The 19,556-nt window shown below is 34.7% G+C and overlaps 1 protein-coding gene across 1 annotated transcript in view; it reads right to left on the bottom strand.

Annotated features, from left to right (window-relative positions):
* Positions 1–18,545, bottom strand: part of LOC145789200 (mannosyl-oligosaccharide glucosidase GCS1-like) — a 37,978-nt gene extending 19,433 nt beyond the window's left edge. Inside the window, exons 1-7 of the mRNA XM_082875774.1 lie at positions 18,200–18,545; positions 17,310–17,560; positions 15,902–16,073; positions 15,669–15,755; positions 15,378–15,446; positions 15,174–15,270; positions 13,257–13,364 (exon numbers count right to left, since the gene is read on the bottom strand). Of these exons, the coding sequence (XP_082731900.1) occupies positions 13,360–13,364; positions 15,174–15,270; positions 15,378–15,446; positions 15,669–15,755; positions 15,902–16,073; positions 17,310–17,419 (540 nt within the window). The 5' untranslated portion in view covers positions 17,420–17,560; positions 18,200–18,545 and the 3' untranslated portion in view covers positions 13,257–13,359. The remainder of the gene's footprint in view (positions 1–13,256; positions 13,365–15,173; positions 15,271–15,377; positions 15,447–15,668; positions 15,756–15,901; positions 16,074–17,309; positions 17,561–18,199) is intronic.
* Between the last annotated feature and the right edge of the window lie 1,011 nt (positions 18,546–19,556).

Raw genomic sequence — 19,556 nt, 5'->3', positions numbered from 1 at the left:
AATTTTATTCCAAGGAATCAACCAAACGATCACCCGTTAGCCAAATATCTTGTACAGGAACCAAAATTTTATTCGAAATGAGAGACTCGGTCATTACTTCCTTGTCTAACATTTCTCCATAAAATTAAGGTTCCCTCAAAGTCAGCGGCCCAAATGTTTTTACCTGATAAAAAGAACTTTCCATAATTTCAAAACTCTTTTCAAATTTTATTTTCAAAAAATTTCCAAAGAATTTTAGATCTTATTCCAAGAAATCAATCAAACAATCACCTTATAGTCAAATGTCTTCCAAGGAAATTCAAAATTTCACTTCAAAGTGAAAGACTCGGTCATCAACTCCTCATCAACACTTTTCCATAAAATCAAATTCCCTCTAAAGTCAAAAACCTAAGGATTTCTGTCTGATCAAAAACTTTCCATAATTTCTAAAATTCTACTCGTGTTTTCTTTCACAATTCTTTCCTCCCAAGGAGCTCTCGATCTTATTCCAAGTATCTAATCAAACAATTGTCTCCTTAGTCAAATGTCTTTCTAGGGGATTTCGAATTTTATTCAAAACTGAGGATTTGGTCACCACTTCCTTATCTACCATTTTTCATAAAAGTCGAAATTCCCCCTAAAGTCAATGACTTGAAGATTTTTATTCGATCAAACACCTTCCATATTCTCCGAGGCTCAACTTCAGTTAGAAAGTTCCTTTTTTCTTTTTTTTAGAAGTTAATTCTTTAATAACATGTTTTCTTGGGGATTTAAATTTTAAAAAGCCAGTCGTTCTTTTCTTTTTCCTCTTCTTCTTTGATCACTAAGGTAAGAACCCAAATTCAAACTCAAATTCTTTAAAATTGGGAAACCACCCACCTAATTTACTACTGATTACTAAAATCATGACCAAAATATGAATCACTGCCTAAACTGAAACCCCAAATCTTTGTAACTGCATCATTGCCCCCAAACAACTCGGATTGCCACAGAATCAAATCGCTGCCGTGTCAGACTCCCCACACCTTGGGAATGAAATCACTGTCTTTCTCGTTGTTAGATCGCTGGAATCAAATTAAATCAAATCAAATCATTTCAAAAATATCACATGAGCACAAAATTTGCGTTCATGCCTATTTGGGGGCCAGGGTTGTCCTGTCCTAATTTAGAAGTCAGACCTAGGATTCACTAAATCATTCAAAGAGGCAATAATACAATCCTGGAAAGGAGGGTGTCCTGCCCAACTTTCGAAGCTGCTAATGCTCTCTCCATGCAAAAGGAGGCAAGTTTGATCACAAAAGGGCACATCAGTTGTAACTATCAATATACCACTCCTTCCACAAGGGAATGATCAAACAGTACTAGTAGCATAGTCTCATGCTTGCCTTATTGACATAACATAACCCACGAATAGTGTCCGGGATACTATGAAACAAACCCGAGGATAGGTGAATGAAACCAGTCAATTTTGTTTAACACTTACCATTGGATCTCGAAGTCATCGTCATCACCCATTGGGTGATAGTTGCCCGACCAAGGGAATTCTGAGGAATTTAAAGGATTCCTACCAGAGTGATCAATCTAAACAATTGTCTTTCCATTACTTATTGTTTCCCGAAATGTGCCTCAATTTATTTTTAAAAGTGCGTGATCAAATTTCAACTTTTATTTTTTACAAAATCCTTTTTCAAAATAAAGTGCAGCTTTTTTTTTTTTCTCTTTAAAATTTCAATGTTTCCCAATCCGCTTTTTTTTCCGAAAGTTTTGGGGAGTTCGAATTTTATTCCAAGGAATCAACCAAACGATCACCCGTTAGCCAAATATCTTGTACAGGAACCAAAATTTTATTCGAAATGAGAGACTCGGTCATTACTTCCTTGTCTAACATTTCTCCATAAAATTAAGGTTCGCTCAAAGTCAGCGGCCCAAATGTTTTTACCTGATAAAAAGAACTTTCCATAATTTCAAAACTCTTTTCAAATTTTATTTTCAAAAAATTTCCAAAGAATTTTAGATCTTATTCCAAGAAATAAATCAAACAATCACCTTATAGTCAAATGTCTTCCAAGGAAATTCAAAATTTCACTTCAAAGTGAAAGACTCGGTCATCACCTCCTCATCAACACTTTTCCATAAAATCAAATTCCCTCTAAAGTCAAAAACCTAAGGATTTCTGTCTGATCAAAAACTTTCCATAATTTCTAAAATTCTACTCGTGTTTTCTTTCACAATACTTTCCTCCCAAGGAGCTCTCGATCTTATTCCAAGTATCTAATCAAACAATTGTCTCCTTAGTCAAATGTCTTTCTAGGGGATTTCGAATTTTATTCAAAACTGAGGATTTGGTCACCACTTCCTTATCTACCATTTTTCATAAAAGTCGAAATTCCCCCCAAAGTCAATGACTTGAAGATTTTTATTCGATCAAACACCTTCCATATTCTCCGAGGCTCAACTTCAGTTAGAAAGTTCCTTTTTTCTTTTTTTTAGAAGTTAATTCTTTAATAACATGTTTTCTTGGGGATTTAAATTTTAAAAAGCCAGTCGTTCTTTTCTTTTTCCTCTTCTTCTTTGATCACTAAGGTAAGAACCCAAATTCAAACTCAAATTCTTTAAAATTGGGAAACCACCCACCTAATTTACTACTGATTACTAAAATCATGATCAAAATATGAATCACTGCCTAAATTGAACCCCCAAATCTTTGTAACTGCATCATTGCCCCCAAACAACTCGGATTGCCACAGAATCAAATCGCTGCCACGTCAGACTCCCCACACCTTGGGAATGAAATCACTGTCTTTCTCGTTGTTAGATCGCTGGAATCAAATTAAATCAAATCAAATCATTTCAAAAATATCACATGAGCACAAAATTTGCGTTCATGCCTATTTGGGGGCCAGGGTTGTCCTGTCCTGTCCTAATTTAGAAGTCAGACCTAGGATTCACTAAATCATTCAAAGAGGCAATAATACAATCCTGGAAAGGAGGGTGTCCTGCCCAACTTTCGAAGCTGCTAATGCGCTCTCCATGCAAAAGGAGGCAAGTTTGATCACAAAAGGGCACATCAGTTGTAACTATCAATATACCACTCCTTCCACAAGGGAATGATCAAACAGTACTAGTAGCATAGTCTCATGCTTGCCTTATTGACATAACATAACCCACGAATAGTGTCCTGGATACTATGCAACAAACCCGAGGATAGGTGAATGAAACCAGTCAATTTTGTTTAACACTTACCATTGGATCTCGAAGTCATCGTCATCACCCATTGGGTGATAGTTGCCCGACCAAGGGAATTCTGAGGAATTTAAAGGATTCCAACCAGAGTGATCAATCTAAACAATTGTCTTTCCATTACTTATTGTTTCCCGAAATGTGCCTCAATTTATTTTTAAAAGTGCGTGATCAAATTTCAACTTCTATTTTTTACAAAATCCTTTTTCAAAATAAAGTGCAGCTTTTTTTTTTTTTTTCTCTTTAAAATTTCAATGTTTCCCAATCCGCTTTTTTTTCCGAAAGTTTTGGGGAGTTCGAATTTTATTCCAAGGAATCAACCAAACGATCACCCGTTAGCCAAATATCTTGTACAGGAACCAAAATTTTATTCGAAATGAGAGACTCGGTCATTACTTCCTTGTCTAACATTTCTCCACAAAATTAAGGTTCCCTCAAAGTCGGCGGCCCAAATGTTTTTACCTGATAAAAAGAACTTTCCAAAATTTCAAAACTCTTTTCAAATTTTATTTTCAAAAAATTTCCAAAGAATTTTAGATCTTATTCCAAGAAATCAATCAAACAATCACCTTATAGTCAAATGTCTTCTAAGGAAATTCAAAATTTCATTTCAAAGTGAAAGACTCGGTCATCACCTCCTCATCAACACTTTTCCATAAAATCAAATTCCCTCTAAAGTCAAAAACCTAAGGATTTCTGTCCGATCAAAAACTTTCCATAATTTCTAAAATTCTACTCGTGTTTTCTTTCACAATTCTTTCCTCCCAAGGAGCTCTCGATCTTATTCCAAGTATCTAATCAAACAATTGTCTCCTTAGTCAAATGTCTTTCTAGGGGATTTCGAATTTTATTCAAAACTGAGGATTTGGTCACCACTTCCTTATCTACCATTTTTCATAAAAGTCGAAATTCCCCCTAAAGTCAATGACTTGAAGATTTTTATTCGATCAAACACCTTCCATAATCTCCGAGGCTCAACTTGAGTTAGAAAGTTCCTTTTTTCTTTTTTTTAGAAGTTAATTCTTTAATAACATGTTTTCTTGGGGATTTAAATTTTAAAAGCCAGTCGTTCTTTTCTTTTTCCTCTTCTTCTTTGATCACTAAGGTAAGAACCCAAATTCAAACTCAAATTCTTTAAAATTGGGAAACCACCCACCTAATTTACTACTGATTACTAAAATCATGATCAAAATATGAATCACTGCCTAAATTGAACCCCCAAATCTTTGTAACTGCATCATTGCCCCCAAACAACTCGGATTGCCACAGAATCAAATCGCTGCCACGTCAGACTCCCCACACCTTGGGAATGAAATCACTGTCTTTCTCGTTGTTAGATCGCTGGAATCAAATTAAATCAAATCAAATCATTTCAAAAATATCACATGAGCACAAAATTTGCGTTCATGCCTATTTGGGGGCCAGGGTTGTCATGTCCTAATTAAGAAGTCAGACCTAGGATTCACTAAATCATTCAAAGAGGCAATAATACAATCCTGGAAAGGAGGGTGTCCTGCCCAACTTTCGAAGCTGCTAATGCTCTCTCCATGCAAAAGGAGGCAAGTTTGATCACAAAAGGGCACATCAGTTGTAACTATCAATATACCACTCCTTCCACAAGGGAATGATCAAACAGTACTAGTAGCATAGTCTCATGCTTGCCTTATTGACATAACATAACCCACGAATAGTGTCCTGGATACTATGCAACAAACCCGAGGATAGGTGAATGAAACCAGTCAATTTTGTTTAACACTTACCATTGGATCTCGAAGTCATCGTCATCACCCATTGGGTGATAGTTGCCCGACCAAGGGAATTCTGAGGAATTTAAAGGATTCCTACCAGAGTGATCAATCTAAACAATTGTCTTTCCATTACTTATTGTTTCCCGAAATGTGCCTCAATTTATTTTTAAAAGTGCGTGATCAAATTTCAACTTCTATTTTTTACAAAATCCTTTTTCAAAATAAAGTGCAGCTTTTTTTTTTTTTTTCTCTTTAAAATTTCAATGTTTCCCAATCCGCTTTTTTTTCCGAAAGTTTTGGGGAGTTCGAATTTTATTCCAAGGAATCAACCAAACGATCACCCGTTAGCCAAATATCTTGTACAGGAACCAAAATTTTATTCGAAATGAGAGACTCGGTCATTACTTCCTTGTCTAACATTTCTCCACAAAATTAAGGTTCCCTCAAAGTCGGCGGCCCAAATGTTTTTACCTGATAAAAAGAACTTTCCAAAATTTCAAAACTCTTTTCAAATTTTATTTTCAAAAAATTTCCAAAGAATTTTAGATCTTATTCCAAGAAATCAATCAAACAATCACCTTATAGTCAAATGTCTTCTAAGGAAATTCAAAATTTCATTTCAAAGTGAAAGACTCGGTCATCACCTCCTCATCAACACTTTTCCATAAAATCAAATTCCCTCTAAAGTCAAAAACCTAAGGATTTCTGTCTGATCAAAAACTTTCCATAATTTCTAAAATTCTACTCGTGTTTTCTTTCACAATTCTTTCCTCCCAAGGAGCTCTCGATCTTATTCCAAGTATCTAATCAAACAATTGTCTCCTTAGTCAAATGTCTTTCTAGGGGATTTCGAATTTTATTCAAAACTGAGGATTTGGTCACCACTTCCTTATCTACCATTTTTCATAAAAGTCGAAATCCCCCCTAAAGTCAATGACTTGAAGATTTTTATTCGATCAAACACCTTCCATAATCTCCGAGGCTCAACTTGAGTTAGAAAGTTCCTTTTTTCTTTTTTTTAGAAGTTAATTCTTTAATAACATGTTTTCTTGGGGATTTAAATTTTAAAAGCCAGTCGTTCTTTTCTTTTTCCTCTTCTTCTTTGATCACTAAGGTAAGAACCCAAATTCAAACTCAAATTCTTTAAAATTGGGAAACCACCCACCTAATTTACTACTGATTACTAAAATCATGATCAAAATATGAATCACTGCCTAAATTGAACCCCCAAATCTTTGTAACTGCATCATTGCCCCCAAACAACTCGGATTGCCACAGAATCAAATCGCTGCCACGTCAGACTCCCCACACCTTGGGAATGAAATCACTGTCTTTCTCGTTGTTAGATCGCTGGAATCAAATTAAATCAAATCAAATCATTTCAAAAATATCACATGAGCACAAAATTTGCGTTCATGCCTATTTGGGGGCCAGGGTTGTCATGTCCTAATTTAGAAGTCAGACCTAGGATTCACTAAATCATTCAAAGAGGCAATAATACAATCCTGGAAAGGAGGGTGTCCTGCCCAACTTTCGAAGCTGCTAATGCTCTCTCCATGCAAAAGGAGGCAAGTTTGATCACAAAAGGGCACATCAGTTGTAACTATCAATATACCACTCCTTCCACAAGGGAATGATCAAACAGTACTAGTAGCATAGTCTCATGCTTGCCTTATTGACATAACATAACCCACGAATAGTGTCCTGGATACTATGCAACAAACCCGAGGATAGGTGAATGAAACCAGTCAATTTTGTTTAACACTTACCATTGGATCTCGAAGTCATCGTCATCACCCATTGGGTGATAGTTGCCCGACCAAGGGAATTCTGAGGAATTTAAAGGATTCCTACCAGAGTGATCAATCTAAACAATTGTCTTTCCATTACTTATTGTTTCCCGAAATGTGCCTCAATTTATTTTTAAAAGTGCGTGATCAAATTTCAACTTCTATTTTTTACAAAATCCTTTTTCAAAATAAAGTGCAGCTTTTTTTTTTTTTTTCTCTTTAAAATTTCAATGTTTCCCAATCCGCTTTTTTTTCCGAAAGTTTTGGGGAGTTCGAATTTTATTCCAAGGAATCAACCAAACGATCACCCGTTAGCCAAATATCTTGTACAGGAACCAAAATTTTATTCGAAATGAGAGACTCGGTCATTACTTCCTTGTCTAACATTTCTCCACAAAATTAAGGTTCCCTCAAAGTCGGCGGCCCAAATGTTTTTACCTGATAAAAAGAACTTTCCAAAATTTCAAAACTCTTTTCAAATTTTATTTTCAAAAAATTTCCAAAGAATTTTAGATCTTATTCCAAGAAATCAATCAAACAATCACCTTATAGTCAAATGTCTTCTAAGGAAATTCAAAATTTCATTTCAAAGTGAAAGACTCGGTCATCACCTCCTCATCAACACTTTTCCATAAAATCAAATTCCCTCTAAAGTCAAAAACCTAAGGATTTCTGTCTGATCAAAAACTTTCCATAATTTCTAAAATTCTACTCGTGTTTTCTTTCACAATTCTTTCCTCCCAAGGAGCTCTCGATCTTATTCCAAGTATCTAATCAAACAATTGTCTCCTTAGTCAAATGTCTTTCTAGGGGATTTCGAATTTTATTCAAAACTGAGGATTTGGTCACCACTTCCTTATCTACCATTTTTCATAAAAGTCGAAATCCCCCCTAAAGTCAATGACTTGAAGATTTTTATTCGATCAAACACCTTCCATAATCTCCGAGGCTCAACTTGAGTTAGAAAGTTCCTTTTTTCTTTTTTTTAGAAGTTAATTCTTTAATAACATGTTTTCTTGGGGATTTAAATTTTAAAAGCCAGTCGTTCTTTTCTTTTTCCTCTTCTTCTTTGATCACTAAGGTAAGAACCCAAATTCAAACTCAAATTCTTTAAAATTGGGAAACCACCCACCTAATTTACTACTGATTACTAAAATCATGATCAAAATATGAATCACTGCCTAAATTGAACCCCCAAATCTTTGTAACTGCATCATTGCCCCCAAACAACTCGGATTGCCACAGAATCAAATCGCTGCCACGTCAGACTCCCCACACCTTGGGAATGAAATCACTGTCTTTCTCGTTGTTAGATCGCTGGAATCAAATTAAATCAAATCAAATCATTTCAAAAATATCACATGAGCACAAAATTTGCGTTCATGCCTATTTGGGGGCCAGGGTTGTCCTGTCCTAATTTAGAAGTCAGAGTTAGGATTCACTAAATCATTCAAAGAGGCAATAATACAGTCCTGGAAAGGAGGGTGTCCTGCCCAACTTTCGAAGCTGCTAATGCTCTCTCCATGCAAAAGGAGGCAGGTTTGATCACAAAAGGGCACATCAGTTGTTACTATCAATATACCACTCCTTCCACAAGGGAATGATCAAACGGTACCAGTAGCATAGTTTCATGCTTGCCTTATTGACATAACATAACCCACGAATAGTGTCCGGGATACTATGCAACAAACCCGAGGATAGGTGAATGAAACCAGTCAATTTTGTTTAACACTTACCATTGGATCTCGAAGTCATCGTCATCACCCATTGGGTGATAGTTGCCCGACCAAGGGAATTCTGAGGAATTTAAAGGATTCCTACCAGAGTGATCAATCTAAACAATTGTCTTTCCATTACTTATTGTTTCCCGAAATGTGCCTCAATTTATTTTTAAAAGTGCGTGATCAAATTTCAACTTCTATTTTTTACAAAATCCTTTTTCAAAATAAAGTGCAGCTTTTTTTTTTTTTTCCGTTTAAAATTTCAATGTTTCCCAATCCACTTTTTTTTCCGAAAGTTTTGGGGAGTTCGAATTTTATTCCAAGGAATCAACCAAACGATCACCCGTTAGCCAAATATCTTGTACAGGACCCAAAATTTTATTCGAAAGGAGAGACTCGGTCATTACTTCCTTGTCTAACATTTCTCTATAAAATTAAGGTTCCCTCAAAGTCAGCGGCCCAAATGTTTTTACCTGATAAAAAGAACTTTCCATAATTTCAAAACTCTTTTAAAATTTTATTTTCAAAAAATTTCCAAAGAATTTTAGATCTTGTTCCAAGAAATCAATCAAACAATCACCTTATAGTCAAATGTCTTCTAAGGAAATTCAAAATTTCACTTCAAAGTGAAAGACTCGGTCATCACCTCCTCATCAACACTTTTCCATAAAATCAAATTCCCTCTAAAGTCAAAAACCTAAGGATTTCTGTCTGATCAAAAACTTTCCATAATTTCTAAAATTCTACTCGTGTTTTCTTTCACAATTCTTTCCTCCCAAGGAGCTCTCGATCTTATTCCAAGTATCTAATCAAACAATTGTCTCCTTAGTCAAATGTCTTACTAGGGGATTTCGAATTTTATTCAAAACTGAGGATTTGGTCACCACTTCCTTATCTACCATTTTTCATAAAAGTCGAAATTCCCCCTAAAGTCAATGACTTGAAGATTTTTATTCGATCAAACACCTTCCATAATCTCCGAGGCTCAACTTAAGTTAGAAAGTTACTTTTTTCTTTTTTTTAGAAGTTAATTCTTTAATAACATGTTTTCTTGGGGATTTAAATTTTAAAAAGCCAGTCGTTCTTTTCTTTTTCCTCTTCTTCTTTGATCACTAAGGTAAGAACCCAAATTCAAACTCAAATTCTTTAAAATTGGGAAACCACCCACCTAATTTACTACTGATTACTAAAATCATGATCAAAATATGAATCACTGCCTAAATTGAACCCCCAAATCTTTGTAATTGCATCATTGCCCCCAAACAACTCGGATTGCCACAGAATCAAATCGCTGCCACGTCAGACTCCCCACACCTTGGGAATGAAATCACTGTCTTTCTCGTTGTTAGATCGCTGGAATCAAATTAAATCAAATCAAATCATTTCAAAAATATCACAAGAGCACAAAATTTGCGTTCATGCCTATTTGGGGGCCAGGGTTGTCCTGTCCTAATTTAGAAGTCAGACCTAGGATTCACTAAATCATTCAAAGAGGCAATAATACAGTCCTGGAAAGGAGGGTGTCCTGCCCAACTTTCGAAGCTGCTAATGCTCTCTCCATGCAAAAGCAGGCAAGTTTGATCACAAAAGGGCACATCAGTTACTATCAATATACCACTCCTTCCACAAGGGAATGATCAAACAGTACTAGTAGCATAGTTTCATGCTTGCCTTATTGACATAACATAACCCACGAATAGTGTCCGGGATACTATGCAACAAACCCGAGGATAGGTGAATGAAACCAGTCAATTTTGTTTAACACTTACCATTGGATCTCGAAGTCATCGTCATCACCCATTGGGTGATAGTTGCCCGACCAAGGGAATTCTGAGGAATTTAAAGGATTCCTACCAGAGTGATCAATCTAAACAATTATCTTTCCAATACTTATTGTTTCCCGAAATGTGCCTCAATTTATTTTTAAAAGTGCGTGATCAAATTTCAACTTCTATTTTTTACAAAATCCTTTTTCAAAATAAAGTGCAGCTTTTTTTTTTTTTTTCCCATTAAAATTTCAATGTTTCCCAATCCGCTTTTTTTTCGAAAGTTTTGACGAGTTCGAATTTTATTCCAAGGAATCAACCAAACGATCACCCGTTAGCCAAATATCTTGTACAGGAACCAAAATTTTATTCGAAATGAGAGACTCGGTCATTACTTCCTTGTCTAACATTTCTCCATAAAATTAAGGTTCCCTCAAAGTCAGCGGCGCAAATGTTTTTACCTGATAAAAAGAACTTTCCATAATTTCAAAACTCTTTTCAAATTTTATTTTCAAAAAACTTCCAAAGAATTTTAGATCTTATTCCAAGAAATCAATCAAACAATCACCTTATAGTCAAATGTCTTCTAAGGAAATTCAAAATTTCACTTCAAAGTGAAAGACTCGGTCATCACCTCCTCATCAACACTTTTCCATAAAATCAAATTCCCTCTAAAGTCAAAAACCTAAGGTTTTCTGTCTGATAAAAAACTTTCCATAATTTCTAAAATTCTACTCGTGTTTTCTTTCACAATTCTTTCCTCCCAAGGAGCTCTCGATCTTATTCCAAGTATCTAATCAAACAATTGTCTCCTTAGTCAAATGTCTTTATAGGGGATTTCGAATTTTATTCAAAACTGAGGATTTGGTCACCACTTCCTTATCTACCATTTTTCATAAAAGTCGAAATTCCCCCTAAAGTCAATGACTTGAAGATTTTTATTCGATCAAACACCTTCCATAATCTCCGAGGCTCAACTTAAGTTAGAAAGTTCCTTTTTTCTTTTTTTTAGATGTTAATTCTTTAATAACATGTTTTCTTGGGGATTTAAATTTTAAAAAGCCAATCATTCTTTTCTTTTTCCTCTTCTTCTTTGATCACTAAGGTAAGAACCCAAATTCAAACTCAAATTCTTTAAAATTGGGAAACCACCCACCTAATTTACTACTGATTACTAAAATCATGATCAAAATATGAATCACTGCCTAAATTGAACCCCCAAATCTTTGTAACTGCATCATTGCCCCCAAACAACTCAGATTGCCACAGAATCAAATCACTGCCACATCAAACTCCCCAGACTTTGGGAATGAAATCACTGTCTTTCTCGTTGTTAGATCGCTGGAATCAAATCCAATCCTTTCCAAAATATAACACAAGGACATAATTTGCATTCGTGCCTATCTGGGGGGTAGGGTTGCCCTGTCCTAATTTAGAAGTTAGACCTAGGATTCACTAAATCATTCAAAGAGGCAATAATAAAATCCCGGAAAGGAGGGTATCCTGCCCTAGTTTGGAAGCTGCTAATGCTCTCTCCATGCAAAAGGAGGCAAGTTTGGTCACAAAAGGGCACATCAGTTGTTACTATCAATATACCACTCCTTCCACAAGGGAATGATCAAATAGTACTAGAATTATAGTCTCATGCTTGCCTTATTAACATAACATAACCCATGAATAGTGTCCGGGACACTAAGCAACAAGCCAGAGGATGGGTGAATGAAACCAGTTAATTTTGTTTAACACTTACCATTGGATCTCGAAGTCATTGTTATCACCCATTGGGTGATAGTAGCCCGACCAAGGGAATTATGAGGAATTTAAGGGATTTCTACCAAAGTGATCAATCTAAACAATTGTCTTTCCATTACTTATTATTTCCCGAAATGTGCCCCAATTTATTTTCAAAAGTGCGTAATCAAATTTCAACTTCTATTTTTTACAAAATCCTTTTTCAAAATAAAGTGTAGTTTTTTTTTCTTCTTTAAAATTTCAATGTTTCCTTTTCCTCTTTTTTTTTGAAAGTTTTGAGGAGTTTGGATTTTATTCCAAGGAATCAACCAAACGATCACCCTTTATCCAAATATCTTGTACAGGAACCAAAATTTTATTCGAAATGAGAGACTCGGTCATTACTTCCTTGTCTAACATTTCTCCATAAAATTAAGGTTCCCTCAAAGTCAGCGGCCCAAATATTTTTACCTGATAAAAAGAACTTTCCATAATTTCAAAACTCTTTTCAAATTTTATTTTCAAAAAATTTCCAAAGAATTTTAGATCTTATTCCAAGAAATCAATCAAACAATCACCTTATAGTCAAATGTCTTCTAAGGAAATTCAAAATTTCACTTCAAAGTGAAAGACTCGGTCATCACCTCCTCATCAACACTTTTCCTTAAAATCAAATTCCCTCTAAAGTTAAAAACCTAAGGATTTCTGTCTGATCAAAAACTTTCCATAATTTCTAAAATTCTACTTAGGTTTTCTTTCACAATTCTTTCCTCCCAAGGAGCTCTCGATCTTATTCCAAGTATCTAATCAAACAATTGTCTCCTCTGTCAAATGTCTTTCTAGGGAATTTCGAATTTTATTCAAAATTGAAGATTTGGTCACCACTTCGTTCTCTACCATTTTTTCATAAAATTCGAAATTCCCCCTAAAATTTTGTTCTCCCAAAAAAGCCTTCCAAATACTTTATTGCAGCAGAGATTCATCAGTCTGTTAGGCCTAAAGTTACTTAACCTACAGGCCACTCTAATTAGCAATGACTTGGCCCCTAATTAAATCATGCAGACAATCAAGCTAAATCAAATAAACCTTTTACAGCTAACCTGTAAACCCAGCCCATCTATCCTAATAACTTTTGTAAACTCAAACCACCTCTCTTCCTCTCTCTCCCTCAAAACACAGTTAATCATATTAGATGGAGATATTGTGTTTCAAATGGAATTCATGAAGACATAATTGATTTGATATGATTAAGACGATCACATACAGATCTGTAAAACTTACATTAGAGTTACTTGGGACTGAGATTTTTGATTGGCCATAAAAGTAGCCAATTCCACCCAACAAACTCGCAACTGCAGCCTTACCAGTGGAGATGGACTCAGAATCAAGCTGAAAACAACATATCATAATATCAGAACAGTCCATTTTATGCAAAATATAGATTTTGTACAATTGAATACAACTTAAACATAAAATGAAATGGCCACCGGGATTATTTGAACTGCTTGACATTTTATTTTGGTGAGTTAAAGTAAGATTCATTTAAAAAAGGCATCAAGGGAATGCCATCTGTATACAAAAGAGGAGAAGAAAAAAAAAACCCTATACATCTTCATGTGTATCAAAAAGCTCTACAAAATTTAAGAGTTGGTCAAGAAAAGAGATCATAGGAATTGTATAATTTTCCTTAAAATCTTGATCACAAAATTAAAGAATTGGTCAAGCTCTCCCTAAGCCTCGAAAAAAAAGGGAGACAAGCATTGTTCTTTTCAAACTGAGAGCTGAAAAAGTCTCCTTGAGCCTATGAACTGGATGAATAACTTTTATCAACATATTCATAATTTTAAGTTTAAACACAATGAGACCATTCAAATTATAATAATAAGAATAACAATAATAATAATAAAAACTATATCTTAAGAATCGTATAATTTTCCTGCAGTCACCAATGTGACTAGGCTTATAGTGACATGTTACTTCCAACAAAACTATCAAAGACATGCCATGATCCTAAAAATTCTGCATACAGTTATTTGATTTCAAAAAACAAATGACACAAATATAAGGATTTCATATGAATGGATACCGCATCAGCCAAATTAAAGCATTTTTTGAATTTGTCATCAAATTCTTTTTCCTTCTCATCTAGTTGACTAGTCAGTAAGGTACCCAAAAGTATGAAGCAAAATTATCCCAACTTACAAAGCTGAAATAAATAGCTTGTGCTATTGAAAGTAAACAAAAAAATTACAAGAAATTGGGGTATAAGTCAACGTGTCCATACAAAAAGGATTGTAATATTGCGCACTAAAAAAAGAAATATAATTTCGAGAGGGAGGGTTCAACTTGTTTATGCAAAAGGAATATGATCCTACATTCAGAAGATATTTCAATTCCCCAAAGAGCAAAAAGTTCAAAAAATATTTAAATTTAAAATAAACAGGGAAATTTGGTCGGAGGACTGGGATACGTGGTCAGGAAAATGGTACCATTATGCTGAGTTCTTGTCAATGACATTGACATCATCACATTGCCTATTGACTTAAAATCTTGATCACAGCGCACCCATCTTATCTCTACACCCTCCCGTGAGAATGACTGCACTACACCACTCACTTCTTTTAACAGCGTTAACAACTTCACTCTTCATTTCCTCTGCTAAATCAAATTAATGAACGTTATGAATTGACATGAATCCCATCTCTGTAACAATTCTTTGAAGTTTTTATTCTAGGTCTTTTAGACAACAATCATTCCCAAAGTTCTCCCCCCCCCCCCTCTCTCTCTCTCTCTCTCTCTCTCTCTTAATCGGCATGCCCGTTTACTCTCCTTTGTCTATTAAGCTGATCTTTTTCCTTCCTCACTGAACTTGTCCACCAAGTTAATTAAAAAATGTAAGTGAAGGTTTTCATGTAATCCTATATGCAGTCCTCTAGATTTCATGACTTCCTAGCATATTGCTAAATATTTTTAGTTGCCTCTTTTCAAATTGAAAAGAGGTTATTTACCTCAAATCTAATTCTGCAGTCTTTCTTGTTTGGCAATACCAACAAGCAGCCTGTTTTCTTGTGCTTCTAATAAGTTATACCAGTATTACTTATACGGAAGTTTCATAAAGAATGAGACACTTGTAATCTTATAAACACAATGTTCACAATCAAGATAAAGGAAACATGCACAGAACTTGACAGAAGATACCTGTAAGGCTGCTGAGACGTTCTTTAAGTCTTGAATCTTTTACGCCAGTTCCAGATATAAAAGCTACATCTGTTCTGAAAGAAATCCTACCCAAGATCTGCATAAAAAACAGAAAAGCATATGGGGTAGAAGAGAAATAGAAACCTGAGAATGGCAATCATAGTCCGTGGACACATGTAACCTGTTACCTCCCTGACTGCCTACCTGAAATACTAAAATGTTATAAGAATCATCGGTAGTGTCTGAGAGTTGCAAACGACCAAACTTCCTCATCTAACAACACATACAAGAGTGTGAGTGAGCAAGCAAGCAAGCAAGCGCACGCACACACACAGAGCATAAGTGAAAGAACCACTGCTGAAAACTGAAACATGAAACACTAGTACGATTATAACACTGTAAAATGGAAGCAAATGAATGTTTTACCAATAGCAAAAATCAACATGATTTAACATGCAGAAAAAACAGCAGACAACAAAAAACATTAATTCTTACTTGGGCTCCAAGATTTTGCTGGACAAGGTCTGATAAATTGTGAATGTGAGATGTCCTGAAGCCAGAATAATGGACTTCCAAATCATCCTGCAAAAAATTGGTTTGAGATTAAAGCTGAATTAAAAATATTGTTGGGGCCACAAAATACATAAACATGGAGGAGCACAGGCATGCATGAGTAATTATTTCCTCTTTCACAATGAAGGTTCCCGCGCATCTATTTGACAACATACCATTGATTCTAAATTTAGATTCAAACTGCCAACATCTGTTTGTGATCCAAAAGCCAGGAGAGAATTCTCACGAATGTTCAAGGTCTCCCTACTCAAACTCAAAGCGTTCCCATCTTCATTCGCAAGATAGAAGAAACGGTGCACAGTTTGCATCACCTCACTAAGCTTGGATCTGATAAAAATCAAAACAAATGAACGAAACATAAGCCAATAATACCATCCTACTTCTAGCAACTCCCAATTTAAGAATAGAAAATATTCAAGAATTCATGATATGAAACAAAAACGTGAAAACTATAAATTATGCTAAGTAAGAGAACATAAATGTAATTTACCAATTCTTACAGAGTATACAAAGTCGAATTTGAAAAATAAAAAGAAAAAGAAAAAGAAAAAAGAGAACCTCACTGCCATAGTCCAAGAAGCGAGCAAGTTTCTTTAGTCATATTTGTAAACCATGACACGAGGCACAGATCTAAAGAGAGCTTCCTAGGCTATACTTCAAAGTGTGAAGCACGTGGCAAGCACATAGGTTTTGAACTTAAGAATAGCCACATCCTTATATATTGCTGAATTCATTAACAAATAAATATTTTTCTCAAAAATAAGACTTCTAAGATAAGAACGCATTCTAATCTTCATCCTGTCATTGTTTGTATCAATGCTGTCATTAATTAAATTTAATTCATTCATTTCTTTGGGGGGTTTCAATAAATTGTTTGCAATTATAATTCAACAGAACCAAACATTTTTTATGATCCTTTGTTTTCGTCTTTAGTCCTAAAATTCTATTTAATTTACAAAAATCAATTGTTAGCTGATGACATGATGTGTAATTCCTAAATATAGACCTTTTAAAATTTCCCCCCAAAAATATACACTCATTTGATAAATTTCCAAACACACATTTAACCCATGAGAAGTATTCATTCAGTACAAGTTTACTTTCGACAATATAGAAGTACTGTTACAAAGCACCCACAATATAAAACTACTATTATAACAATGGGTAAATGTACTGGCAACACAAATACACAACCCAATCGTTAGTACTGATGAGTGTATTCTTACAAGATCCCATAATTAATGCCTAAACTGCTAAAAATGCAAACCAATAATTCCCAGCATCTTTACTGTGTAAAATTTCAAACAAATAAAAACCATAACATAGAAAAAAATGTGTGCAATTGCCGTAAAATGGTCAATGACAGGTATATGGATGTTAATCAAGGCTAACACACATTTCTTTTTATGCAAACCAATAATTTCCACCTCAAATTCACATGCTATTTTCTTATAGGTTGTCTTGTAGAAAATCTCCAGTTTTGGGGCTATATCCACTAAACAAAACATGCTTATTAGAGGTATTTGATAAGACAAATGTAAGATTGGTGGGAAAGATATTTACTTCTCACTTTGCACATCAATTCGAACTGCCCAGTCCCCTCCATAGCCACTGCCATCTTCTTTGGATTTCAAAAAACTTGTCATCAAGGTCATATCTTGGTCAACTAGCATTGACGTCCATAATCCCGTCCATTGTGACACGTCCAACCATATGTCTTCAATTCATCTGAATCTTGGCAGACATGTCGCATGAAATATCTTCCATCCTTTAATCCAAGCCACATCAATCCAGCAACCAGAGACTGTGGAGTCCTGACAACTACAACTGTTAATTTTATTTATTTTTTGATAAATAACTGTTAATTACAACCATCTTTACCACAATGGATAAAATTGAAAGGGTTAACAACCTTCACCGTGAATTTATGGAACCTCTTGGGATCGAGGAAACAATGCTCAAACACAATATATAAATATCACATATAATATAACACCAGTCATCCTCGGCTCCTTTTATTTCAAATCAAAACACCCATTATTTTGACTCATAATTTTGAAAGCGACCCTGCTACACAATTCTGAATTAATTTCTATATGAAAATTATGTTCGTAAATCATTTTACAGTCATAAAAATGGAATTTTATTTTCCCCTCTCTCTCTGCCTCTTCTTTGTATTGCTGTGGTAAACATAAGTCTTAAACTGGAGGCAAACATCATAAACTTTGTTCTTAAACTGGAGGCAAAATAAGCTGTTTTTTTTTTTTTTTTCCTGGCTAAAGCCCATTTGTTTTCGGCTAAAAAGCAACTAAAAAATCTTTAAAAAATCAACTTTCCCACTAGAAAAAACTACATTTTTTAGAAACAATGAAAGCAACAGTTTATAGATTCTATAATATACATACACACACACACATATATGAGTTTATTCAAATTGTAGATGAAAGTTTCACCTGAGGAAGATCCATGATCTTTGGGGCAGGGAATGGGGTCACGACCCTGGGTTTCTGAGGATGTTCAACGGCAATTATAAGTCGATGAATCATGAAAAGGACAATCAAGAACGCGATGATAGCAAACCCTAGAACAACTTTGAGATCAACATTTAAGAGGCGAATGAGACTGTGGTCTCTGCTTCTGTGCTTTCGGAGTTTGGGATTGCGGAGAGGGGTTCGATCTTCGTCGGCGTCTGTATTTGATTCTGCTTCTCGCACTTCGTCGCCCACTTCCAGCCATTTTCAGATCAGTGAGCACTGAGGAGAGAGAGTAGAGAGAGAGAGAGAGAAGAAGATGAAGATAGAAATGTGCCGTGGACTTCGGCTGGGCGAGTATGGACCGTTGTCTGGCCCAAGTTTAGGCCCAATAAGTAATAACGCTCAATTAGAAAATATTGGCCCACTTTGAGGCCCATTGTTTAATTGAAGCCCATTTTGACAAACTTTGCTGTCCAACTGGCCCAGGCAAACTTGGAAAAAACCGGAGCACAAGCAATAATCAATATTTCTAAAACTAGTAATTAAGGTCGAAAATGAACCAAGTAATAGGTTGTTTAATTTTGATTTGATAATTTAACGAGTTTAAAATTATATTTAAATTTGATTTTTTTATATAACGAATTGATTTTGAATGAGTTTTTAACAAGTTGTACATAAATCGAGTTTAAATAACTTTATTTTGGGAACATAGAAAAAAAGCCATCATATTGGTTTATTAGGATTATATCACCTCTACTTTTTTGTACGTTTTCTTAAAAAAAAAAAGCCAATAAATAGCTTTGTTAGCTTTTTTCCTACTTCCCAAAAGTCAAGTAGTAGAACTTAACAAGTTTATGTTTATGTTTATGTTTGACTTATTTACATAATAAGTTAATCTCGAATGATGAGTTTTTAACTTGATTTATTTAACGGCCATACTAGTAATTAAAATTCTACCAAAGGATGCTTTTCATGGCATTGAAAATTTATAAGGAAAGAAAGAAAAAAGAAAAATATTATTGTTATTTTTCCATGTAAGCAAAAGTGTTTGTTAAATTTCACTTATCACTCGTTCTACCAAAATTTCTTTTGCCTCTGTCACTTTTAATAATTAATCTTTTATGGTTTAAATCAAGTTGCAATTAATGTCACATTTTCATTGTACATATGACCTTAATAAGTTGACAAAACTGATTATATGAGCCATAGGTATTAGCACCTTTATATTTTCATCAAAATTTCACTTTAATTCTTACATCTGTACCAAAATTTCACTTTGATATCTCCATTTTAAATTTGTTTTAGCTTCGTTAACAGTAGATAAATAGAAAAATGA

Source organism: Camellia sinensis, chromosome 6, assembly GCF_055761805.1.
Source record: "Camellia sinensis isolate YWXY chromosome 6, ASM5576180v1, whole genome shotgun sequence".
In the NCBI taxonomy this organism is placed as follows: Eukaryota; Viridiplantae; Streptophyta; class Magnoliopsida; order Ericales; family Theaceae; genus Camellia; species Camellia sinensis.
This window is presented reverse-complemented; position numbering and strand designations above follow the sequence as displayed.